The sequence below is a fragment of the Musca domestica genome, unplaced genomic scaffold (genome assembly GCF_030504385.1).
Source record: "Musca domestica strain aabys unplaced genomic scaffold, Musca_domestica.polishedcontigs.V.1.1 3, whole genome shotgun sequence".
Lineage (NCBI taxonomy): Eukaryota > Metazoa > Arthropoda > Insecta > Diptera > Muscidae > Musca > Musca domestica.
In genome coordinates this window covers 30,224,787-30,252,574 of record NW_026712299.1, presented here as the reverse complement: position 1 = coordinate 30,252,574, position 27,788 = coordinate 30,224,787, and the positions used below count along the sequence as shown (strand labels likewise).

Sequence of the window (27,788 nt, the reverse complement as noted above, 5' to 3'; positions counted from 1 at the left end):
CATTTCAAATTCGCATTCCCAGCTCTGCATTTTCTGTAATTTACCTTTTCAAATTTTAATGCATAAAAAACAGTTCCCATTTCTGATTTTGTGTATATACAATGGATTTATGAATGGGTCCCCAACGCACAATTAAAATGGCAAAAAATTAATTCCCATCTTACGGTAATGGGTTTTAAAGGGGTTATTATCTTTGACTATTCTGAAATAATTCTGACCCCAATTATGTTGTGGACAAAACTAAATACCACGCAGCACGGTATTCTAAACGTTGGAAATTCAAATTCCAAATTACAGCTAAGCTCTTTGCAATATCAAAAATTGTGCTAAGTTTTCACATGGGGCTATTATAAATGTTCTATATCATATAGGTTTTTAACACTCAAATTTAAGCCTATGGCTGAAAAATAAGATCAGGCTATTCAAAATATTTAACACCGTCGGTAATTTTTGTCATGAATATATATTTATATTTACAAATTACTATGGAGTCATTCATTACTTATAATAAAAATGAAGCCGCTTATATAAGTGAGATTTGCAATTTATTATGCTTTAAAACATATGCATTAAAGACTAAAAGTACGGGCCGGTAATGCGGACCGGGCCAGCTAATTGATCAAAAAGGAATAATCGATTATTGAGTTAAAATTTTTATATCATTTCGCGCTTTAAAACATAGCAGATTTTTATAAAATGTTTAATTATTGTTTTGGCGTGCAAAAGAACTATCTCTATGAAATTTTTAAAAATTAAAGGAATCGATAAACTAATGTTCAAAGTCAGTTAATCGATGAAGGCAATAAATCGATTACACGTCAGTCGATCTATATATCCCTAGTACCTCAAAAGCAAGCAGAAGATAAAGTATGAAAGAAAAAACGAGCGTCAAACGAAACGATACGACGATTACAAAAAGTTGATACGTTCTGTGTAAAGTTAAAGCAAATTCAATAAAACTATAGTAGATTAAAAGAAAAATAACCAAAAAACAACATCATCATAAACTGTTTTATAAATATTGCATGGAATTTAGATGAAAACAGCCAAATAAATATAGAAAACTTGTGAAAAACCCCCAGAAAGCCAACGCTCTGACAAAGCCCAACAACAGCACCAAGCAAGCAACGGGGAAAAATTTAAACGATTGCGAGAAGATAAAATTACTTTTAATTTAATAAAAGAAAAAACTTGAAAGTATGTGTAAATACGGCATCAAATAAGAAAAAAGAATTGCAAATAACGCAAAATTACAAAGAAATTCTCATATATCGAGTGTGTATGTGTACGCGAATCGTTTTTATTGAAAGTGTTAAATTTATACAACATAGCAAGCTCTAGCTTGCTGGCTACAGTATAATAACAACAACGGCAACGAAGACAACGCGAAACAGAGACAGCAGAAACATTGTATGTGGGGACTTTCTTTTTGTTTGAACTAAGTTTTTGTTGTTGTTTTATATTATTTTTCTCATTATTCCTCATCGCACTGTGCCCTCTACGAACCGAAATCAATGTATGCGGAGAGCGCTAGTGTGAGTTTCACAAGAAAATGTCACATTTGCCAGTGGATGCACGCGCCATTTTGCATTATTTAAATGAATTGGGCTTCCGAAATATATCGGCAGAACAACTGAAAGAATTCCTAAAAGGTAAAACATATTAAATAATATTAAATTTTGTAAAATTGCTAACGGTATAGAAGTGTTGAGAGAATGCAAGAGAGAGCCATAGCATAGACAAATTAAGATATAGACAACGAAAAGTTAGTTTGGTCTTTTTTTCCAGGTGGCTCTCATCATGTTTTGCATAGTCAACATGCTCATTTACGCGTTCAAGCCACTCGACTTCGAAAACACATTTCATCGTTTTTCAAGAATTTCACTTGATTATTCCGGAATTTTTTGATGTCATCTCGTAATTTTCACATTTATTTTATTATGGAACAATTTCCAACTGACAAATATCCTACAATTTTTGTTATTTTTAACGTTTTAGAATTGAGTGACTTCAATATTCCCACTCAAACCCCTGAAACGATATAGACGACATCTGCTGATTCGATTTTTTTCGAAGATAAACGGTGAGAGCATTTCGTTGTCTATATTTTCATTTGTCTATGGCCATAGTAGAGTAGAGAGAGAGTGTATGAAAGAAGTGTGTGAGAGTGAGAATTCGATTTTAATTGTAAACAAAAACATTTTCGTTTATTATTATTTGTTTATTTCGCTTTGGCTTGAAAACGATTTAGTTAACCTCATTACTTTGATGAATATCGCCTTTGAAATGAAGTTTTATGAAACGAAACAAGTTTAAATGCTGCAACTTTTAAACACATCATCTTCCAGTCAAGCAAAAATACCACAATCGCTTGTGTTCTACCGAGTTTTTTCTTCCATCAATACAAAAATAAATGTTTGATACATAATGTACTTTCTGGCTGTATTCGTTAAATTGTTTCCATGTTTTTGAGACGACGACCACGACAACAACGACGAACAGCACAAAATACATTTAATTTTTGAACATTCGTTTGTTGGTTGCTGCAAAGTGAGCTCTTATGTGCTGTGCTGGGTTTGTTTGCCATAGTTGTGTTTTTGTCGGTAGGTCTGCCTGCCTGGCTGCCAGTCTGTCGGTCGGTTGATTGCTTTGTATAATATGCCGGCTGTATGTGTATTTTATTGTTTGTTTGTAGTGTGTAGTCAAGGTAGAGGAGGAGGTAACACACAACCAACCACACTGGGTTCGTAGTCACCACGCCAATTGCCACACATACATTATAAATGGTATTTTTCATGTTTTTAGCTTTGATAGTAGGAAAAAAACAAGAGCATACAGGCCAGTGTTGTTTCGTCAGTCTGTTCGAGCCAACAAACGAACGAAAGAATCAACCGACAGACCGACCAACCATGTACTAAAAACAACTAGATCCACAGACCCAACCAACCGTCCTAAAAAATAACTGAAGCACACACAAAACATCATCACATATTTTACTTGCCTGGTTTTTTCATCCACATTCACTCACTACTGCATACAAGCAACCTACCAAGCAAGCAACCTTATATAAAATGACAAAACGAACACATTTTTATTTTTTCGTATTTAAGTATTGTTTTCTCCCTGTACTTTTGTTTCCATTTTCACATTTTCTTCCCTGACAACGTCAACACACCAACAATTTACAAATCTTACATGCATTTTTTGTGTGTCGGCAATAATAATTTTAATTTTTGTATTTGTCGTCTGCCTACTGTCACTGGCAATTTGTTAATATTATTTTTATAATTGCATTTTTTATATTTTCTTTCCAATGACTTTTATCGCATTTTTCTGTTTTCTCTCTAATTATTTGTTTTCTTCAAATTTTTGCCATTATCACTGCTTTTATTTTGTTGTCGTTTGTTGTTTTTCATGTTTTCATTTTGACAGTGTGGTGACTTTGTTGTCTTATCCTTTTTCTTGAGTTTTCGTTATTTCTTGATTTTACTTTACGCTGATTTCTTAGCGCGCAACCTGAATCTGATCAGTGATGCTAACACGACGTTATTCGTTACGGCGTTATACATTTACGGATGCGGTATGCTACTAAGATTTTGGGAAAATATATACTTAGGAACGGGAAAAAATATGTGTAATTGTTTACAGTGATTTGATTAATCTTGATATATCTGGCCCCGATAAGTAATAATCTGGATCCGACTGATCCATACCATCGTGACCATATGAAAAGCTTAAATGCCATGTGTTACCATTACTATAACATCATAAATCAATTTTACACATATTGACTTAAAAACAACTTCTTTAATTTTTTTTTTGTGAATAAACTTAAAAAAGGCTTTGTCTTTAAACATTTTCAATGAATTTCTATGAAAGCATGAATTGAAAAATATTTGCTTAAAATGTTTTTCATTTGAAATTTCTTTCATTTATAAAAGTTTTTATTTAACGTTTTCACAGAACAAGAGTTGAGTTCCATATTATTAAGTTTCTTTAATTGACAGCTTCTTCCAAAAACAACGTTGTTTACAGTCAAAATACTTTCCATATGCCTCAAAATAAGCTTGCTCTATTTCTGTAAGCCTTTGAGTTTTTTTTTAACGAATTCGATTTAGCGGAAAATTATTTCAGCAACATTAGCAACACCGTTCATAACAGACGGCACAGGGTTGCATTTTTGACGTACAATATAAGAAACTACGAAAGACAAAAGAAAAAAAACGAAAATAAAAGCAAACGATATTTTACTTAAAATGCAATAATCTACAATTTAAGATGACACAAACGAATATTCAGTTAGAAACAGCTATTAATGGTAAGCTAAAATTATATTTTCCACAAATCTTCTGATTTGCTATGAAAATTAAAATCTATTTCTGCCTCCTACAGATTAGCTCTCGAATATTGTTGTGCAAAAGATAGGGACAAGGGACTACAATGTGCGTGTTTGCCTTGCCAATCCAAAGGGAAGATTTTCATTGCAATTTTCGCCATATTTCACATAAGAAACGTATTCAACTCCTAGCATGAGTCAAACCAGAAACCAAAATACATAGAAATAAGTCTTATAAAACATCTACACAAAATCAAATTGTGTGCTTTTGACGAACGCATATTCTGCTGTGCATTGTCGCTGTGATGTTGTTCTTTAGACTATTTTCTTCTTTATTATTACTTTTTTTTGTTCACTTGCCAGCCATATGAACATACGAAGAAAAATGTCTACGTATTTATGTACATAAAAATAACATCTTTAGGAGAAACAAAAAAACGTGATGTGAGCTGGCAGGGAAAAGAAATCATTCCCGGTGCAGAGGAATCGTGTTTGCTTTTTTGTGTAATCTCAACCATATACAATGTTTTGGGCATACGTTGTCCTCTATCGTTTTTTACATAGTTCATAGTTCTGTAACTTTGCAAATAACAAATTTGTTTTGCTACTAAACTGGCTGGAGCAATAGGTATGCAATAGGCATATATCTAAAATGGTTGGTGATCGCTAGTCAATTATGGAGATAATTTCATGTCTATCATCTATGATAATCAATTTCATGTAATAACTAACTAATGTTCAGAATGGAAAATGTTTACAAAAGTGAAATGAGTTTTAAATTTGTTTAGGTACCTAGTAAATTGAGGTCACTGTAATCGAATTTAAAGATTCGATCAAATTTTCGGTTTAAACTAATTTCAAATTTAGGTTCAATTTGTATGTAACAACCCTTTTGATTGAATTCTAATTTTTGAATAAGTTATTACATTTAAATTCGAAGATAAACATTCTTTTAGAGGATTTAAATAAGCTTCTTTATGCGATATATTGGTACATGGGATACATGCCTCAATTGGCCCGTTCCATAACAGTAAGGGTGTAATATTTTTACTACCAAGCCGATTTTCCCTTTATGATATCAAAAACAATTGCCAAACTAGTAGATTCTTGCAGGTTCTGGAAAAGAGCCTGAGGGTAAATTTAGATTATAGGTTGGGTTGTTTTAAGGATATACATCTACATGAGATTCCACAACTGCTTAACTCAGAGTCCTTTGGACCAAGGAAGAAATTAAATTGTTGGGGATATGAGAGTTATAGAAACGAGAAAGAGAAGAAGAAAGTACCTCTATAAGTATATTTACCAGGGTGGTCTGCCTAGCCAGGGAATGCTGTTGGTAAACAGTTTCTACCTCCCAATTGCTATATTTTTTGTCTTTACTTTCTGTCAAATAGCTATCTTTCTTGTCTTTACTTTCTGTCAAATAGCTATATTTCTTTATGGGTAACATGAGACATTTGTATTGTATGCAGGGTGAGATAAAAAAAAACTGCAACAAAGTCAAACGCCATACTTGTAATTTTTTTTTTAAATTTTTATTGAATGAAAGCATAACAATGTCGGAAATAGCATCACATTTTAGAATTTAGATTTGATTTGTTCGAATTGGTCACCTTTGGCACGAATTATGGTCTTCAAACGGCCCCTGAAACCGTCACACGCTGCTCGAATGTTGCTCTGTGGTATTTTGGCCCATTCCCGAAGCGCTTGCTTGAGGTGATCGACACTTTGGTATTTTTTAGAGCCAACCTTGCTTTCCAAAATACTCCAGACACAATAGTCCAACGGATTGGTATCCAGAGATTTTGGTAGCCATTGTGTGGTGGAAATGAAATGAGATACCTCATTTTGTAACAATTCTTGGGTGGCGCGTGCTGAGTGCGATGGTGCTGAGTCCTGTTGGAATGTCCAAGGTCTGCGGACAAAATGTTTGCCTGCTCAAGGCTTTAATACACCCTCCAGAATATTTTTGCGATAATATTCGGCATTTATTTTGATGCCACGGTCGATTAATACGGGCCAGCCATGTTTCCCCCTTATCCTCTTTACTAACACATTTCATAAAATCAATTGTACTATTTATTTTATATGGTGGAAAATAACATATATACATATTATATGTATACAGGTAAATGTTTGGAAAATTCAAATATGTACATATATACTATTTGATGCCCACACGTTATACATATGTTGAATTGCTAGTTATGTATTTTTAATAATACACATACTTACATATGCATTATTTGTATTTACAAGAATAACTTTGGTTTGAAGAGTATATCCCACCTCCCTATTGCTAAATTAAGCATAGCTTCATTGTATATAAAATTATTGTGTATATACAAATTAAGATTTGTATTTCATAGATATGATATGTCATTTTATAATTTAACATGGAAACAAGAAGAGAAAATTTCCGAGCCGATACTATGCACCTGACTTTAGGTGTTGAGTTTTGTGGTGACATCCGCTACATCTCCAAAAAGCTATAAAACATAAATGGTTATAAAACAAAACCAACAACAATCATTTTTCAAAAATTTAATATATTTAATTGGATTCCATTGTATAACAAGAATTAATTTATGAGTTTTGCCTTATTAAGGCGAAGATCATATGTTTTATGATTTAAGTGTTTGTTTTCTCTTTCGAGACGAGCTTAATGATCTGAAATTTGCAGTGAAAAGGATTAATTTAATTTGTTTTTGGAATTAATTTAATTTGTATACCCTCCGCCTTGAAAAGGAGGGTATATTAACTTTGTTATTCCGTTTGCAGCACCCCTAAATATTCGTCGTAGACCCCATAAAGTATATATATTCCTAATCAGCATAAAATTCTAAGCCGATTTAACGATGTCCTTGTTGTTGTAGTAGCAGTAGTACATGTGTGTGTTTGTGTTCTGCTAATCTGGTTCCAGCTCCAGGTTTAGAAATTCGGCTACTTTAACGGGCTGTAGCCAGAGATCCTCTGGAGTGAGTTGGGTAGGTTTGGCTGAGCAATTAAAAAGGTGTAGCGTATTGTGCGGGCCTGTATCACACGCCGGGCAGGCGTCACGCACATCTTCATCAATTCGTGCCCAATACGAATTGAGGCGACTACACCATCCTGAACGTAATTGCGCCAAAACTACCCTGGTTTGTCTAGGCAGCTGACGTTCTTCTGCTGCAATGGATGGGGGGTGGACTCCGAGGACGGCATTCACTTTATAACTGCTAATAGCATCCGCGACTGCATCGGTGTGAATGCCACTCAGACCTGCCTGATAGGCTTCTTGATCTAGAGGCTCTCTCTTGTAGCGCTGGACCTCCCTCTCTAGATCATGTATGTCCTTCCTGACACGCCTGGGTGGGGGAGAGTTATCCACCATGTGATGGTTGGGATGGCTCTCACGGTAACACCCAAGCAGGTACTGCAACGAAAGCATATGACTATGCTGACGTAAGGGAAGGACTTTCGCCTCCTCATGTAGATGGTCCACTGGTGTCATGAGGAGGCACCCTGTCGCAGTTCTCAGGGCAGCGTTCTGGCAGGTCTGGATATTCTTCCACTGCGTAGCACTAGTATTCGCAGACCACACTGGAGCCGCATAGTTGACCACAGACCGACCTATCGCGTTATAAGAGGTCAACAAGGTTTCTTTGTCCGCACCCCAAGAGCTGCCGGCTAGCGCCTTGAGGACCTTGTTCCTACTTTTCATCTTGTCGCAGATAGCTGTGGCTTGCGCGGACGACTTGAACATGCTGTCGAACGTTACCCCAAGAATCTTGGGGTAGTTCGTGGTCGGTATTAAATTCCCCTCGACCTGAACATTCAGCTGTGTTCTCATCTCCGCAGACCATGTGGTAAAGAGTGTGGCCGTTGATTTCGTGGCGGATATTTTCATATTCCTCGCGTGGAAGTATGCGGCAAGCTCCGCGAGATAGGGGTTCAACCTTTCGCATATGTCATCGACCACTGGACCCGACGCCATGATCGTACAATCATCCGCATACGTTACGATCTCAATGCCGTCTGGAGGGCGAGGAATTCCGGAAAGGTAGAGGTTAAACAGTTCCGGAGATATCACCCCACCTTGGGGAACTCCCTGTTTCACTCTACGGGCTTTGGACTTCTTGTTCCGGAATTCCACGTACGACTGGCGTCCACACATATAGTTGATTATCCAACGTTTCAAACTTGGCCGGAGGGTAGTTCTCTGTACGTCCTCAAACAGTGTGGCATGATTGACCGTATCAAATGCCTTTGATAGGTCAAGGGCTACCAACACTGTTCTGTCACACGGCCTGTTCTGGTTTAGTCCTCTACTAATATGTGTGGAAATGGCGTGTAATGCTGTTGTGGTACTATGTTGTGGACGGAATCCATGCTGGTGGTTGGCAACTGCATAGCTTCCTCTAATGCTGGGGAGGAGTAAAGCCTCAAGAGTCTTTGCTACTGGCGACAAAAGCGAAATCGGCCTGTACGATTCGCCTTTACTGGCATCCTTGCCTGGCTTCAGTAGCGGGACCACCCGGCCCATTTTCCAGGTTTCAGGCACTATGTGGGTGGCTAGCGACAAATTGAGAACTTTTGTTAAGTACTCGACTCCCGGCGTATCCAGCTGCTTCAACATTACCATTGAGATTCCGTCCGGGCCCAACGCTTTGGATGACTTAGCGTTACGGATGACATTTGCAACATCACCCATCGTAAACTGTGGTGGTTCCTCCTCGGCGGGAAGAGATCTGATACGACGTAGTACTCTTCGCTTCGCCCTATCACTCTCGGGGTGCTCGACAAATTGTCGGTTAAAATATTCCGCGCACCTCTTCGGATCAGTCACCGTTACGTCGTTAAAAGTGACTGAGGTCCTATCATCCTTTTTTCCAGGGTTCGAGAGCGACTTAACCGTTACCCACAGCTTACTCATATCGGTTCCAATGTTGCAGCACTTCAGATGGTCTAGCCACTTTTTCCTCTTATGCTCCTGTACCAACCGGTTGACTTCCACTGTCAAGTCACTGATTCTAGGATCAGTAGGGTTGGTACGACGGAGATCATCACGCTCGTTTGCTAATCCCGCTGCCTCTGCTGGGAAATTTGGTCTTATCTCGGGTATTCGACCAGCAGGTATATAGCGAGCGGCTGCAGCTCTGATGATGTTTCGGAAAATCCTTTCTGCTACCCGAACATCAGAAGGGTTGGGCAGTTCTCTGAAGCGGCGGTTGGTGAATTCTCTGAACTCTGGCCAGTGAGCTTTCCCATGGTTAAGGAAAGTGCGGCGTTCAGAGGTTATGAAATCGGGCGACCTGCTTATGGAGACGATTATCGGGAGATGGTCTGAGCCAAGAGAAATGACGGGTTGCCAAGTCACGTCATTTATCAGACCGGGTGACACTATGGTTAAATCTGGCGAACTGTGACACTCTCCTCTTATTCGGGTGGGGGCATCCTCGTTAACCGTGCAGAATGTGGAGCAGTCAATCTGCTCTGCCAGCGCTGATCCCCTCTGGTCATTACCTAGGACGGAATGCCACAACTCATGGTGGGCATTAAAATCCCCTAGTACCAGGCGGTTATTGCCTACCAATAATGGACTAATATCAGGCAAATAACGTGGTTCACAGCTATTAATCGGCGGGATATACATATTAAGCACCTCTACCTCGGCAGTTCCACACTTGACTACTACCCCCATACATTCCATGTATGGGTCACTAGAGACTAGCTCAAGCGAGATAGGTCTGTACTGAACAGAATGGTGTAACAGGAACGCTAATCCCCCACCTCCACTTCTGGTGCGATCCTTCCTTAGTACGTTGTAACCATAACAACGTTGTAGGCTGCAATTTTCATTCAGCTTGGTTTCCTGCACCGCTGCGATCTTAATATTCCTCCGACTCATAAATTCCACTATCTCATCTATTTTGCCTCGAAGTCCGTTGCAATTGAATTGCAAGAATGATGCACAATCCGGAGTTGGAACAGCAACATGTGGCGTTAGGTGCTGCGGTGTTGGTTGCTGTTCTGGAGACTGCGGTGGAGTGCCATACTCAGACGACGTCTCTGACGAGGACGACGAAGAAGAGGACTCGCTGGGGACTACGTTACTGCAGCAAGTCGCAACATAGTCCCTTTCGCTGTAGTCTCGCAAACGCCTTAATCCGGAACAGTTCTTGAAGTGCACCCACTCTCTGCATCCATTACATCGCACCGAGACAGATCTGTGGTGGATGACGTTCTGACAAACCGAGCAGAACCAAGGTCCGGGGTTTTCCTCAATCCCGGCACGGACCAATAAAATCCGGAGCAAGCATTCCGGGATATGCTGCTCCCAATGCAGAAAAATAAACAAACACAAACATGTACATACTGGGTTGGCAGCCGCTGGCCGAAACTGGAATCTTGTTGTTTCGGGTCAATCCGGTATCGTAGAACCCGCTGCCGTGGGATTGTACGATGTCCTTCGGTCTGTCTGTTGAAATCACGATACAGTCCCCATTATTTGACATAGAGCTTCAAAATTTGGCAGAACAATTTGTATTTTATCTAGGATGGTTGGCATTGAAAATGAGATACATCGGTCTACGTTTTGATATAGCCACCATATAACGATATCTCCCGATATTCCGTATTTTGAGGATTCTTGCCACTTTTTTCCACGGATTTGTCAAAAATTGGTATTTGTAGGTCACAGTGGGTTCTTGCCGGAGCATTTTATGCATAGATCTACGTTCTTGTATAGCCCCTATATAACGGAACTTCCCGATATTCGGTATTTTGATGAATTTTCCAACATTTTTTTCTACGGATTTGTCTAAAAAATGGTGTTTATAGATCATAAACGGCTCTTGCTCCGGTCGCACAACATTGTATGTATAGGTCCCCGTTTTTGTATAACCCCCATATAACGATATTCCGTATTTTGAGGATTTTTGCCACTTTTTCCAGGGATTTGTCAAAAATTGGTATTTGCAGTTCATAGTGGGTTATAGTTTCGATGGCAGAACATTTAATATTTAGGTCCACGTTTTCCTAAAGCGCACATATAACGATACCACCGATATTCGGTATTTTGATAATCCTAGTCACATTTGCCCACGAAATTGTTTCAAATTTGATATTAAGGAAGATTTGTTAGATGACAATCCTTAAAGTATAATATGACCTATATAGGTTCCCGATTTGGTATGGCATCTATATAACGGTCTCACTTAATTTATGTTTTTTTTTGAAAAGTTTAACGGTATTATAACACGTTTGAATTCAGGTATTTTATATAAAAATGTTTCCTTTATCCAAAGGTGGGTGTTAAAAGTTTCGCCCATTTGTCTTCAGTTGAGATTCCATAGGTATAAATAAATTTGCTCATCTACATTTTTGTAATAATCGAAAACAGATCGATATCATTATCACTACAATTACAACACTGATATACACATGCAGAGTTGTATTTTATTGTGCAATATATCCTGATGGTCCTTTCCATCTCAGTGTGTGTGTGTTTGTTTCCCACTGCTGAACGTTTAGGCATGTGTGTATGCGTGCCTGTGTGATCACGGGGGATGATGTGTGATTGTTGTCATTTTTTTTGTACATCTGGCTTGTCAGATTTCTATTTGCTTTGGTCCTTTTTAGTTTGGCTTAGACGTTTTTCCATTTCGTTTTGCTTTCATTGTTTTTTTTTTCTGTTCGGATAGTGTTAAAAAAGGTTTCTATAGAGTTTTGGCGGTCTTTTTTTTAAATTTTACATAAAAATGATTTCATTTACCTACCTTGTATTGAACAAAAATTAATTAAAATTGTTTTTCTCCAAACTTTTCTCTTTTTTCGTTCCAAAAAAATCTCGCAACACTGTGTTCCACTGCAAAATGAAAAACAACTTCAAACGACAACAAACAAAAAATTGCTCCGCTTATTTCGATCCAACGACAAAATTTCGAAATTGTAACATTAGCCATATTGGGCCTAAAGGTATGCAACCACAATCGGAAATCATCAAAAAAAGCAAACTTAAAACACAGCAACAGCGGCAAAGTACTTTTCAGCAATTGCCAACAACGCCAACAACAAGGAACCTCCCGACAGGCTCTGCAGCAGCAACAGCTTCGCCAGGAGCATCACCAGCAGGTGCTACGGTATCCGATATACACAAACAACGTACTCCTGTCAAAGTAATCAAATGCAAGAAACCCCTTTGCCATTTTAAATTCTATTTGGATATATGTGATCATCAGCTAACGAAACGTATTGAGGAACAAATCAGACTATTGGGTGGTTCATTGGAGTTCTTCTTAACACCCAGTGTTACACATTTTGTAACCGACAAGCCAGTTGTTGCCGCCGCCGGGGTTGTCAATAGTAATAACACCAGCTGCCCAGGTACTCCACAAACACCTCAGACACCGCAAACGCCGCAGACTCCATACTCAATAGAAAATTTTGAAAGCTCTAGAGCAGCAAATAATGGCAGTACATCAGTCATATCCAAGAAACCAATACGAAATTCTAGAGCCGATGCCATATTAAACCGTGCCAGACGTCTAAGTACTGCCGCAACAACAACACCCACTACAACTGGCTGCATTACCCGAAGAGCGTCGACCGTTGATCAACTACCACAAGCAGCCGCCGTAATTGCAACAACACCTTTAAAGTCCAGAGATAATGTCGGACCACCCCCACCCTATGTTGTATGGCAGTGTGAGAATGCTTTAAGATTTTTCAAAAAAGTCCAACACGAGCTCAAGGATTATTTGGGAGATTCAGCCAAGGGATCCCAAAAGTCGTACACAGTTGAACCAATTAGTCTAAAAGGTGGTTTTATAAAAATCGAAGCCCTCAAACGCAATTATCGCCCATATTACCATCTTTTCAAAAAGCCAGCAAGTGAGTGGCCTAAAATTGAATTGACACGTGAAGACGGGGCTTTTCGACTGTCGCCCAAGAAGGATATCCCAAAGGAGGAGGATAAACTGAACGACGGTGGTGAGACAAATCAACAAAAAGATAACAACATGACTCGGAAATCAAGATCTAGATCGGCCCAGAACATTAGAAAACCCGAAGATAATGAGCTTCTCAAATCGCCCGCGAATTCACAGAAAAACAACGTTTGTAAAAATCAGGCTCAAGCACCCAAGGACTCGTCCGACAAGCAATGTGGTGTATGTGAAATATGTAAAATTGAATATGATGCTCTAACCATCCACCTGAAGACCAAGGATCATGAATATTTTGCCAAAAATTCGCAGAATTTTATAGCCTTGGATTCACTGATAACATCCTCGGCGGATGTCAATAAATTCTTAAGTGAAAATCGTAAATTAGATTCTAAAGCTGAGTTGGAAGAAATGGAAGTCGACCAAGAAGAGCTAGTCGGTCATGAAGTAGATCCTCTGGAGGATGATGAAGCAGTCGACGAAGCAGTCGATGAAGATACTTGTTCCTTGAATAAGCCATCAAAGACCACAACCGCTTCACCAACACTGCGCGAAAAGTCTAAAAGGTCTACCAAGGGAAAACATTCCTCTGAAAAATTTAAGAATGCAATCATCACCACCAAATCACCAAAGACACCTAGTCCACAGAAGACGGCACCACCACCATTACCACCTTTAGTTGTGAAGACGCCAGTTACAGGTCGCAAAAAACACTCTGGATCGGCGTCAAATGCTGTTTTGTCGCCACCAATACGTGCCATGTTGCCACCAAATTCCCTCTACAAAGTCGTGGAAACGCATACAACTGATGTGCAGTGTACACCAACTAAAAATAGAGTGGGTGTCGACAATTCTGTAACTGCATCACCGTCCATTATTGTGAAGTTTAAAAAGGTGCGCAATACCGAACTGCAGGTTTTGAATGGTGAGGCGGAGAACTTTATGTTTCCCAAGAAGCGAAGCGACTCAAGTGAATTGCCCACTGATATCGATAGGCACACAAGTTCGGAAAGGGCCCAAAACACGGCATCGATTTGCACATCTTCATCGGCGGGTACTCCATCGGAGGCGACACCATCATCCGAATCCGAAGACGAGAATGAGGAATACTTTGAAGAATGCCCAAAAAAGGCCATAGTTAATGGTCAGAAGGCCATAGCGAGGGCCACGAGAAAACTGTCTGCCCAAACAACGGGAAAACGTAATGTAATTATAACACCTGTAAATACCCAGGAAGAGGGCAGACAAACCTATGTGAAAACTCCCATACCAACAAAGGGGCTAAAAACTAGTTCTACTACCAACCTCACCACCTCCTCCAAAGGTGAGGGAGGTAGGCAGAGCTTTCCGAAAGCCCCCATCCAGCCACTTGAACAACTGAAAAAGAACACAGCCCAAAGCGGTGGACGTAGAAATTCGGCGGCAGCACCAAGTTCTGCTGAAATTTTAGCGGAGACAGCTAAAATAATAATTCCTGAAGCAACACGCAAAAGTTCCCGAACCGCAACGGCAATAGTTACGGCAGCTACAACCAGCACGCGTATTATGCAGGCCGCTGTGGATGCAGCAAAAAACAAGTGTAAGCAACAACAATCAGGTGCAATAGTAACAGCGGCATCATCCAACGGCACAACAGCTAAAGCCAAAGTCGGTAGGCCTCCCTCCCTAGCCACAAAGAGAGCTCAGGCAAGAGCTGAGCAAAAAAGTGAAAGGCAAGAAGAGGTGGAGGAGGAGGTAAAAACGCCAAAAGAAAATAAACCAAAGTCTGAAATTGCGGAATTAGGAACTAGAAGATTGCGCTATAGTCACCGTCAATCAGTTGTTTTTAATCTGGAGGATAGGATGGGGGAGAATACAAAAACCAACAAATCTACAAAGTCGATTAATAATATTGAAGCGATCGCTTCGCCAACTACAAATAACACTAACACATGCGAAAAGAGGTTGCGCGGTGGAACTGCCATAGTGTATAAAAATGAAATTCTTGATGAGGAGGACTACGACGATGATGTCTCCGTGGATAATGACGATGAAAATGACGAGGATTTTAAGGTGACAGAAAGCAAAGCTAAAACATCGCCCAAGAAGTCAGCTAATATTACAACACCAGCTCAAACAAATCCGCAAGCGCAATCAATAAATAAGTTGACAGAAACGACGGTCACCAAGTGCGTCGCTACAACTAGGCAAAGAAGAACACGCTTTGGAGGAGCCGTCGTTAAAGTGGAAGTTACTTCGGATGTTGAAAAAGAACAAGAAGAAACTGTTGAGGAAACGCCTGATCTTCCGAAGGTCCAGACGAGAGCAAAAGCTGGCGATAAAGATGTGATAGAAAAGAAGAAATTGGAAACTCAACCATCAGTACCACTTCCTGCTGCAGCACCATCATCTCCACCGAAGAAATCTCTGAGAAAGTCGGCCCTAACAGCGAAAGAGGAAAAGTCTGCCCAACCGGTTGACAAGAAACAAGAGCAGCAGCATACATCACCAAAATCCTCCTCGCCACCTAAAAAGGAGCCGTCTTCTCCTTCTAGGTTCTTCGATTTTACCAAGAGCGAACGTCTCAAGCAACTGCGATATGCCTTCGAACGTTTACCCGAGTATGATTTATGGTATCGTGTCTACAAACGACAAGATAACTGTCAAGAAAAGTACTTTGAGTATTATGGTTCCACAACGTATCGAAAATTGCCCTATGAATTGGGACCGGTGCCCTTTGAAATGTCCCTGCAAGGCGCAATGGGAACGAAAGTGTGTTGCAAACTTTGTCAGAATAAAGATATGAACCAACAAGAGACTGATGGCAAGCAGGCCGTAACTGTAGCATCATCATCATCTAGGGCTGGCAATAAAGATTTACAAACGAAATGCGAAAACCTAATAAAGCAAGAGGAGGATACGCAGCATTGTGGGACATCTTCCAACTCAGGACTCCCCCCTGCTACACCACAGCAGCAAGAACATTCCAAACTTTCAATATCCACCACCGATTCCAATGCAACCGCAACACCATATACGCACAAACACAAGAAACTGCACTTGCTTCAACGTTATCGCCAAGAACAGGAGCAGCAAGAAAAGCTGCAGCGTCAAAAACTGGAAGAACAGGTACAAAGTAGCAATGCTCATCGCTTATCTGCAGCAGCGGCGGCGGATGGTGACAGTATAAAAGTGGAAACAAAACACGAAGATGGTACCCGCAGTAGACACGAGCGTGCTGGCTCTACCCACAGCAATGCCAGCAGTTGTGCAAGTAGTACGGCCACTTTTGGTAAATCTCGACGGATGCATAAGAAACTTCTTAATAAGGCAGCGTTCATGGCCCATTTGGAGCTACCACCACGGAAGTCACCCCGCGAGCATGCTTCCACCCTGGCATTAGTAAGTTGTATTATAAAACAGAGAAAGGACTCGGTGAGTAAGTCAAACTCTGAGTGTGATGAGCCAAAAACACCAACAGAGGACTCTAGGCCGCTTCCGGCTATTCCAACTGTCCAGGAGCTTGCTGAAAAAGAAGTAAATCTACAAAAAGTTGCGCAGCGTTTGAAAACTCCACCACCTGGTGTCAAAACACCTGCCAGACAATCACCCCTGCCACAAAGCACGGTTGTGAATTCGCCCAGAACCCGTTCACAGGCGGCCACACCCGTGGAGGAGCTACGCTTTGCTACCGAAATATCGGAAAATGTAAAGCGTATGCGAAGGGGTCGTAACAAGTATGATTATTCACCGCCTTTTGTTTCTCGAGTGGCAAGTGCTACTGCTCGTTCCTCTAGAGGTCGAGCTGCTGCCAATAATGTTGCTATGAACCTATTCGGTAGATATTCAACGGGAAATTCTTCGTTGTCGATACAGCAAAGATCAAGAACGCCGAATGCCTCGAATAAAACTCGTGAATCTCTGGGTGCTAGTGGTAGCGGAGGCATTCTTAAACGAGGCAGGGGTCGGCAGAGATTAGTGGGTGTTCCCCGAAATTCGTTAACTGCCAAAAACAACAAAAATATTCTACCAGCCATTCGCAAGACAGGCTCCAAAAAGGGTGTCTTAGAATTTGAAGCAGACTCCTCAGCATTGGAAGCCTTAAAGAAGATTACCACAGAATACAAGAGTCCTCGATTTCTGGAATGGCAAATAGATAAGTTTTTGACATTAACACCACCCAGCGGCTTAGACGTGGACAATGATCTGTTTGAGTTGAATGGTTCGACCCTGGAACCGAGTGTAAACCATCAGTCCTCACAGCTAACAACCCGCCAAGAACAAGATATGCCTACTGCCTCCTCATCAAGTATTCTTAACACTCCGCCATCTACCGATTACTTTTCCAGTGATTTCGATCTCTGTGATTTGATAAATCAAGACCTGGAAAATGGTCAAAAAGACGCTGACGATGGCCGAGCTGGTCAAGATGCTAAAGCGAAAAAGTTTAGCATATTTAATACGTCACATATGTTGGGCTATTATCGTAAACGAAAAAATCTCAAAACCAATCGAACGGGATGGCCCAAAGTTTGTCGAAAGAAGACAGTTACCCGCCAACAATCTCAAAGTAATAAAATATATTTCCTGGAAAATGGTCTGGGGAAACAAGAAAGTTCACTAGTGGTGGAGAATAAAAAGGTACACATTAAGCAGGAACAGTTAGATGTGCAGGATGAGGAAAAGTTAGTGGACGATGATGAGGAAACTACGCAAGAAAAAACAAGAAACGATGGTGTTATTACACCACCCGATTCTGATGTTGAGATGGGCGAAAATGGAAAATGTGTTGCAGAAGATGATGAAACAATGAACATCATGGCAGATGAGGAGGAGGATTCTCAACTGGGATTGAATGAAGATTCACAAACGGCTAACGATGAAGAAGACGATGACGATGAGGAAGAGGATAATGATACTATGGCCGATTCCATTGAAGAAGATACCGTCAATGTACAACAAAAAGTGCCGGCAGAATCTGAGGTCGAATTGGAGGAGGGAGATAACGAAAACGATGAGGAGGAGGAGGATGAGGAGGAAGAAGAGGAAGACGATGATAAAGAACGCGAAGAAGATGATGATGAGGATGCTCCCGATGTTGAATGCAAGAAAATCCTAAAGAAATCGAAACGTTCCACATCGAAAACATTTCTCACACAAGACGATGAAGATTCCTATGAACCTCAAGAAAAACGATTGCGTTGTTTAGCTGATGACGCCGCCACATTAAGTCCTGTGGACAAGTCTCGCCAGAATGTGGCAACAACATCAACACCCTGCACCCCGTTTATGCGTGCTATGCGGCGCACACCTCAATTGAATGGCAGTCTTGGTAGCTGTATTAGTCCCAGCGAAAAGGCTGGTGATAATTCGGATATTTTCACTGTTTCGTCAGATGGCCTGGACACCGATCTCGATCTTAGCAATTCCCATTCTCAGCTAAGAAATGCCGGTGACGATGAAATGCATCATAATCACCACCACCATCATCATCATCCTAATTTACAGCAACACCATCAGCATGATCATTCGAGCAATACAACACTGAATAGTAGTGCCGCAACGACAACGCCAAAACGAAAATTTGATATATCCAAATATGCTCCCACCAATGCTGCATCGTGTGCAGCTGAAGCGGCGACGGCAGCCGTAAAATCTTTGGCCATTTCACAGTTTCTAAAGAAGGAGGTACGAGTGACATGCCGACGTTTGAGGGCACCGTTTAGAAGATTTCGTTATCGCAGATAGGGACAGGGTTATATTTTAATACCCATTTTCGACTGAACACCATCATCGATCGACAACAGCGGTAACATTGTCATCAGTAATAGAAGCCATGCAACAAGGGTGTGATGTGAAATTTTGAGGACTTGATGAGGAAGTTGCGGTATTTTTGTCAATAGATAAAGGGTTTATTATTACATACCGAAGATTTCGAGATTTGGGTTCACAAATTTTCCTCAAATCGTTTCGCAAAATGGATTGCAAATGGAATTTTATTATTTCATTTGGTTTTCATGAAGAATAGCGATTTAGGAATCTAAAGGAATATTAATCTGGTGACAGCAACAGAAAATTTTATGAAAGAAAATAAATGAGTTTTTGGACATTTTGGAAGATTTGGATTTTGTCTTCTTTTCCCCAAAAAAATCAGATTTTATTTTAGACAATTTCCTGTGTGTGAATACCGGATTAGTAGATGTTGTTCTACTTTGATTTTCGGCAGAGGCATAGATGTGCTGGATAATTTTCAATACCTGTGAAAATACTTGAAGAAAATCTTTCGAATAAAATTACTTTTTGCAGTAATATATCATTGAACCCATAACCTGAAACCTAAGGTCTTATGAAAAAATCTCTTTTTTTATTAAAATATCAAACTCCTCGGAAAGAACTTTATATTTCCCTATGCAAAAAAATACACACACACATCAGAACACAATGTTGTATTCGTATAAAAAAAGTTTGAAAAAAACAACATATATTACCTTTTGTAATTTATATACATATAAATGGTATTAAGATACGCCTAGGATAAATTATTGTAAAAAGCTACAAATTAGCAATATATGCCAACGCAAAGTATACTAATAAGATTTTTGTCTAAAATTTGTTTACAAAAATCATTTGGGATTTTTAAAACCCTTTTGTTTGATAATTTGTTGTTTTCGTTTACTGTATTTCTTTATTTTTTTTTTAATTTTTGTGCGTTATCCGTTCCATTTGTCGAAAAAACAACAACCAACCAAACGAAAAAACTGAAATAACTGTTCCATTAACAATAAAATGAATAAAAATCAATACATACAACATAACGCTTATACCATAATCCATGTACTTTGCTCTTTGTAATTCAATTTGTTTAGTTCAAAATAGATCACCAGAAACAAAATTTATTGTAATACAATTCTATAAATATATAAATACATACATAAATATAGTTAAATAACGTGTAGGCTTTTAGTATTTAATTTAAAATAAATAAAACAAATGATAATTTAAAATAAATGCAAATGAAAACTACATAGTAAATGGTCATTATCAAAATATATTTGTTACTATTAATTTATACAATATATACTGATTTTTTTTTACAATAAATTCCTATTAAACATATATATGCATTATAGAACACATTTAAATCATGAAGTGAAATGTTGAGGATTTGAAGAAGTCGAAGAAAAATAGGGTTTTTTTTATTAGGTTTTATCCATTTCTAATCCACTCTTCATTTAAATTTATGTTTACATGACTGTACATTTTAATCGTCGAGTTTGGGGACTGAGTTTCACGTTAAACATATTTCCATTAAATATTATCTTCTGATTTGTCTGAATCTTGTTTTATTTTGTGGTCTCGAATTGGGTTTCTGAATGATATTAGGGCGAAATTCTCGCATTTGATATCGGTATTAATGTTCTCTTCCTCGTCAGACAAGCTTGAGGAATAAGTTTTGCGTTGAACATATTTCCATGAAATGTTATCTGCTGTTTTGTCTGAATCTTGTTTTATTTTGTTGGTCTCGAATTGGGTTTCTGAATGATACTAGGGCCAAATTCTCGCATTTGATATCGAACAAAGGGTATTAATGTTCTCTTCCTCGTCAGACCAGCTTGAGGAATAAGTTTTGCGTTGAACATATTTCCGTGAAATATTATCTGCTGTTTTATCTGAATCTTGTTCTTTTTTTTTTGGTCTCGAATTGGGTTTCTGAATGATACTAGGGCCAAGTTCTCGCATTTTATATCGAACAAATGGTATTAATGTTATCTTCCTCGTCAGACATGGGGTTCCCCGGCAGTCTACAGGGATGCTGACCCGACTCAGCCTTAACCCATATCCACAATAATTTGTGGGATTTCTATATGCTGTCTGTCTATATTTTCATTTAATAGGTCCAATGTCAGAGCATTGTCGCCTCCCAGACTTACTACTCGTTTCGATAGCAGACGATTCTGAATCATTGCCCGAGTTTGTCTAAGGATTATTGGGTATTGGCTAGGATTATTGGGTATTTAAGCTGAGACTCTCTCTAGCACAGCCCAGTGTCTGACTACGTTATCGTTTATTAGATCCAGTGTCAGAGCATTATTGCCTCCCAGACTTACTGTCCGTTTCGTCCTACTACTGGTGGTAGCAAACGATCCTGAATAACTGTCCGAGTCAGTCTAAGGATTATTGGCTTGCGGGTATTTAAGCCGAGACATTCTCTCTAGACCCGCTCACTGTCCGCGAATGCTTATTCAGTTCGCAGCTACCCAGTATACAGGGTGAGATAAAAAACTGCAACAAAGTCAAACGCATTAATTTTTACATTTTTTTTTTCAATTTTATTGAATGAAAGCAAAAAATGTCGGAAATAGCATCAAATTTTAGAATAAGTTTAGATTTGTTCGAAATGGTCACCTTTGGCACGAATTATGGCCTTCAAACGGCCAATGAAACCGTCACACGCTGCCCGAATGTTGTTCTGCGGTATTTTGAAGCGCTTGCTTGAGGTGATCGACATTTCAGTGGCAACTTTGCTTTCCAAAATAATCCAGACACAATAGTCCAACGGATTGGTATCCGGAGATTTTGGTGGCCATTGTGCGCTGGAAATAAAGCGAGGAACCTGATTTTGTAACCATTCTTGGGCGGCTCATGCTGAGTGCGATGGTGCTGAGCCCTGTTGGAAAGTCCAAGGTCTGCGGCCAAAATGTTTGCGTGCCCAAGGCTTTAATCCACCCTCCAGAATATTTTCGCATTAATTTTCGGCATTTATTCTGATGCGACCATCGACTGTTATGGCGGCCCACACCATCACCATGGCCGCCGCTTGAGTTCAGTAGGCCAACCGAAGGTGCACATTTTCAGCTGACCTGTTTGGCAAGTAAACACGATCATTTTGTTTGTTTACAAACTGCTGGATAACGAATGTTTTCTCATCGGAGAAATCCAAATTCGGCAGTTCACCACTTTCGGCCAAGCGAAGCAACTCTTTAGCTCTTTTGAGTCTATTTTCTGTCGGCTGCTGTTTAAGTTCTAGCTACGCTACCAGAATCACGGTAACCAGCGATGGTACGAGACACAAAAGATTTATTCACATTTAAATGCTGGAGTGCTCTAACGATAGCCACATGTGGGTTTCCAGCCAAATATAAAGAAATTACACTATCACGCTTGAATTCCATCACGAATAACTTTTTTCTGGAAAATTCTGACCAAAATGCTTTTGTACGCTTGTAAACAATATAATGAGCTGTCACTGGAATAATTTAAATAGCTCTCGGACGAGTGGCTTAGGAATGACAGCAGTCTGAAATTGGTTGCAGATTTTTCATCTCACCCTGCATCTACTGGGCTTTCCACTATCTGCAACATATGGATGGGTCCGATAGCAATCAACTATGTTTGTTTCTATCCGAAAATTTAAAATTATTCAAGCTAAACCACCTGTTTTTGTAAGGAAATTTTGGTTTCTCAAAATTAACCGAGGCAACTAGCTCCGCCTCCAGAGGACTGAGATTTTTTGTCGCCGAAAAAAAATTGAAGCAAACCATGTGAATGGAAAATCAGACATGTGATTGGAAAATCAGTTTTGCCTTCAATACCTTTTTTTATTTTTTTTTTTTTTTTTTTTGTAATTTGATGCCCTTCCCGCCATACGACACCCAGAATTTTCAAACAAAGGAAAAATACTACCATAACATAGCAGGTTCCCTTCATTTAAAATTAAATGTTTTTTTTTTCACCATTTTAAATGTAAAAATTATATATGAACAAATTAATAGATCACCTAAATGTAATTTATTATATGTAATCTTAAATTTAAAACAACACAGAACAAAAGTCATGAGTGGTAATATAAAATTTTCTTTTTTTAACAAACCAGAAACACATTGATTAAATTTGAAAGTAACTATAGATTGTAACAATTTTATGTTGCAATAATAATAAAGAAAAAATATTAATTTAAAAGTTTGTTGTCATTTTAATTTATCAAACGAGGAGAGGGGTAAAATAAAAACTAAAACATTTTATTCTCAATAATGATCTTAGAATATATATTAAGAGTAAGACTCTGACATTTCAGAATACTGTAAGAGGGGATTGACATCTTAGCAATATGAAGGTAACTGAAAAGATGATATTCGCCCAGGTGGCTAAATGCAGTGTCAGACAGTGTACAGATTTCCCACAAGGACGAGGGTTCTTTAATTGGTTCTAAATTACAAGGTAATACTACACAACAAAGAATCTACACGAACACCACAAGTATACGAAATTATACGTACATGTTGTTTGTAAATTGAGGCACAATGAAAATAAAACTTTTAGTTTGATCTTTAGTGTGATGATACCCCTCCGATCTCCGCACCTTAAAGGTCGAGGTCGATAAGCTCCTCATCGATCTCCTGGGTCTCCATTGTGGTAGATCGCACGGTGGGCCTAATTGGTTTACGAGGATGGAGGTTTGTTCGAACCTCAACAGACAGAAATCGTATAGGATAGACTGGGACCAATCTCTTGTGTCTTAAGTTGAAATAGAATTCTTGAGGTCTGAAATTAATCAACGATGTCGAGAGAGAAGTAAATTTTTATACTGTCCTTATACAGCGCGAGAAGAAAAAACTGCCACCAACTTCAGACTGCTTCTAAGCCACTCGTCCGACAGCTGTTGTTTACAAGTGCACAAAAGCATTTTGGTGATAGTGCGATTTCTTTATATTTGGCTGGAAAACCACAAGTAGCTATCGTTAGAGCACTTCAGCATTTAAATGTGAATACATCTTTTGTGTCTCGTACCATCGCTCGTTACCGTGATTCTGGTAGCGTAGCCCGACGTCAAGGAAGTGGACGGAAGAAAACAGCAACATCAACAGAAATGGTTCGAAAAGTTAAGAAGCGACTTGATCGAAACCCGTGTCGCAGTGGCCGAAAAATGGCTCGTGAGCTGAACATATCGCAATATTCCATTCTGCAAATATTGAAATATGAGCTCGCGGTAAAGTCATTGAAATTCCAAAAAGTGTAAGAACTTACATCACCACAGAAAGAAAATAGACTCAAAAGAGCTAAGGAGTTGCTTCGCTTGGCCGAAAGTGGTGAACTGTCGAATTTGGTTTTCTCCGATGAGAAAACTTTCGTTGTCCAGCAGTTTGTAAACAAACAAAATGATCGTGTTTACTTGCCAAAGAGGTCAGCTGAAAATGTGCACCTTCAGTTGGCCACCAGGACTCAAGCGCCGGACATGGTGATGGTGTGGGCTGCCATAACAGCCGATGGTCGCTCTCCGTTCGTATTAATCGGGCGTAGCATCAGAATAAATGCCGAATATTATAGCGAAAATATTATGGAGGGTGTATTAAAGCCTTGGGCACGCAAACATTTTGGCCGCAGACCTTGGACATTCCAACAGGAATCAGCACCATCGCACTCAGCACGTGCCATCCAAGAATGGTTACAAAATGAGGTTCCTCGCTTCATGGCACAATGACCACCAAAATCTCCGGATACCAATTAAAATTAAAATTAAAAAATACCAAAGTGTCGATCACCTCAAGCAAGTGCTTTGCCGGGAATGGGCCAAAATACCGCAGAGCAACATTCGGGCAGCGTGTGACGGTTTCATTGGCAATTTGAAGATCATGATTCGTGCCAAAGGTGACCAATTCGAACAAATCTAAACTTATTCTAAAATTTGATGCTATTTCCGACAGTTTTTGCTTTCATTCAATAGAATTTAAAAAAATATAAAAAGTAGGGCTTTTGACATTGTTGCAGTTTTTTTATCTCATCCTGTACTTCTTTCTATAAATCCTGTGCTTCCTATCCCCACAATTTTATTTCTTCCAAGGATTAACGTAATGAAGCAGTTGCCGATTTCTGTGCAAAACCTGTCATGACCCATTGCTAATAGGTTATCATAAGATCAGCCTGAGCGAATTAAGCGCCACTTGAAGTAGACACAAGCTGATGGCTGATAGCGATCTTCGCCTACCTATACTGGTTGGTTTGTATAGCAGAAGGAGTGGCGAAATTAACACCTGAATCAGTGTCTTCCTACATTTTGGATCTCTCTGGATATTATGCCAGGTCGTGTTCACCAATTGTTGATTATTGGTCTGTTCAGAACTTTTACATCTTTTTACTACGATAACCAATTTTCACTTTATGATATCGAAAAAATTTACAAAACCAATAGATTCTTGCAGGTTCTGGAACAGACCATATGTTTATTTTTTTATTTTATTTTATTTAGATTTTTATTTAAATTTATTTGTTGATTTATCTTTGAAATAAATTCTTCTTCTTCTTATTTTTCATTTAAGATTTACGGAAGTTAATCAAATATGAAGAACGAATGGGCGTTAATGCCCATCAAGACGATTATTATGAGAGTCTATTCCGACGAACAACGGCCAGTTTTAGGGCCAAGCATAACAAGGAGAATTTACGCCATGGAAGAGAAGTACCACTCCGAAACAATTCCGATGACAACTTGCCAACAACAAGTAAACAAGCTCGCCAAAGACGACAAAAAGTTTTGCAAGAAAAAAATAAATCTTCAAACGAGACAAGCACATCAACTGATGATAGCAGTTTGATTGCAATTGGAAGGCAAGAACATGTCTCCAAACCAACACAAACCGCATCTATCCGTTCCACAGTGGAGCAAATTGTTGCTGAAATTTTGGAAGAGAAATTTTCCAATTCGCAAGTTCACAAACACAATTGCCAAAAGAAAACAGCTGCAGCAACGAATGACTTCTTTATGGATCCCAACGCCCTAAGGGCAATTGTACAAGATCTAGTTAACAAAGCATTAAAAGACAAACTTTATGGACCGCAAGAGACATGTCCAACAAAGCCATTACCATCTCTAATAGAGGATATTGTAAATGAAAAGTTAAAAGAACATTTGTCCAAGATCAAACATACTAATGATCAAAATAAAACAACCCACAATTTAGACAACTTATCTCGGGAAATTCATGAGAAATTAAATTTGACAAATTCTGAAAATATAGGAAAACCAATTGATTCCCAGGCATTGATGGCAGAGTTGCTGTCCGATTCATCTCCAGCCAAAAATCGCATTTCGTCATTACGCAAACAAAAGTCGCCAGTTAATCGCTGCCATATACCTGAATGGGAGAATTTGAGTGGCGACAAAGCAACAACCGGTATAACACGTCTAGCACGATCAAAACCAAACCAAAAGTTACCCGAATGGCAAGTAGAAACCGAAGGAAAATCTAAAACACGAGCAAAAAGTGCCCAACGATCATGTAGTCCTGTTTCGACATGTGGCGGACGTAGCAGTGGCCGTTCACGTGTTTCAAAAACAACTAGTGTTTTAAGTGAGTAAATATGTAGCATTATAATTTGTTAAAATAAATAACAATATGTTTATTTTTTTAGTTCGCCGTTCATCTTCTCAAGGACGAGCTCGCAAGCCAAACAACGCCGATCCAGTGGCTTTGTATCAATATTATAAGAATGAATGGGATTATTTTCGTAAACACATACCGGGTGAAACCAATCATAATCGTTTACGTTGGCATGTGCGTCAACGTTTTTTGGATCCAGAATAATTGATATATGACACGGAATTTTCAGAAATGCCAAGATATATGCATGTGGAAGTACTAGATCAAAGTAGCAAATTCTTAAAAGGCATTACTGTTCCAAGATGTGTGGATGAATTTTATATTATTAACCATATATTTGAGTTATAACCTTAAAATATTGCACAGATTTTTTAATTCATAGGTTTCTGCTCTATTCCAAAATCAGTAATAACATAAAAATATTCAGAGTTTTCCTTTTGATATCGAAACAAATTTTAAAACTAGAAGATTATTGCAGGTTATGAAATAGAGTATATACTTTCATATAACCAGATTTGAGTTTATAACCACATTCCCAATGGCGGCTCTCATAGTTTGAAACCTAAAAATCTTATATACGATGAAGATTTTAGACATAAGATCAGTGTTCGTGCCCAGTTTCCAATTTCTATTATAAATTTTGTAAGCCTTATTGGTTATTTGTACAACCTCCATCAAATGGTGGAGGCTAGGAAAAATGCCAAATGCTTTGAAATTTTAATATGCTGACTTTCATTCTAATTCTACACATTGTTTTGAATTTTAAGCTGTACCATCCAATTTTATATTACATAACAAAATAATAAAACATTTACTTTTTTAAAGTCACTAAAGAATTTTAATAAAAAATGGATTTTATAAAAAAAAAATATTTTAAATTTAATTGTTTAATTTATTTTTGTTATAGTGACAATTGCATAACTTTTACAGTTGAATACTCTCTGTGACGTACCATTCTATGAAATGTCCCGAATTAAACTTTGCAAAAAAAGCCGGCAGAATTTTCAAATACTCCAAAATGTAACGAGTTTTTACTAGTTATACCCTTCACCTTGATAAGGAGGACATATTAACTTTGTCATTTCGTTTATAACATCCCAAAATATTCTTGGTAGACCCTATAACGTATATTCAGGGTGAGATGAAAAAACTGCAACAAATTTCAGACTG

General features: G+C 38.9%; 2 protein-coding genes across 2 annotated transcripts; both read left to right on the top strand.

The window, feature by feature from the left end:
- The first annotated feature begins 856 nt into the window (after positions 1-856).
- LOC109613436 (uncharacterized) lies at positions 857-27,430 on the top strand. Its single transcript, XM_020038235.2, has 3 exons — positions 857-1,652; positions 25,557-26,588; positions 26,650-27,430. Exons 1-3 carry the CDS (start codon positions 1,553-1,555, stop codon positions 26,820-26,822), a joined length of 1,305 nt encoding a protein of 434 aa, XP_019893794.1. The 5' UTR covers positions 857-1,552; the 3' UTR covers positions 26,823-27,430.
- On the top strand, positions 4,178-20,071 carry LOC131800472 (protein chiffon). The gene is made up of 2 exons (XM_059124784.1): positions 4,178-4,318; positions 12,279-20,071. The coding sequence occupies exon 2, from the start codon at positions 12,298-12,300 to the stop codon at positions 18,988-18,990; it is 6,693 nt and encodes a 2,230-aa protein (XP_058980767.1). The 5' UTR covers positions 4,178-4,318; positions 12,279-12,297; the 3' UTR covers positions 18,991-20,071.
- Positions 27,431-27,788: the final 358 nt, after the last annotated feature.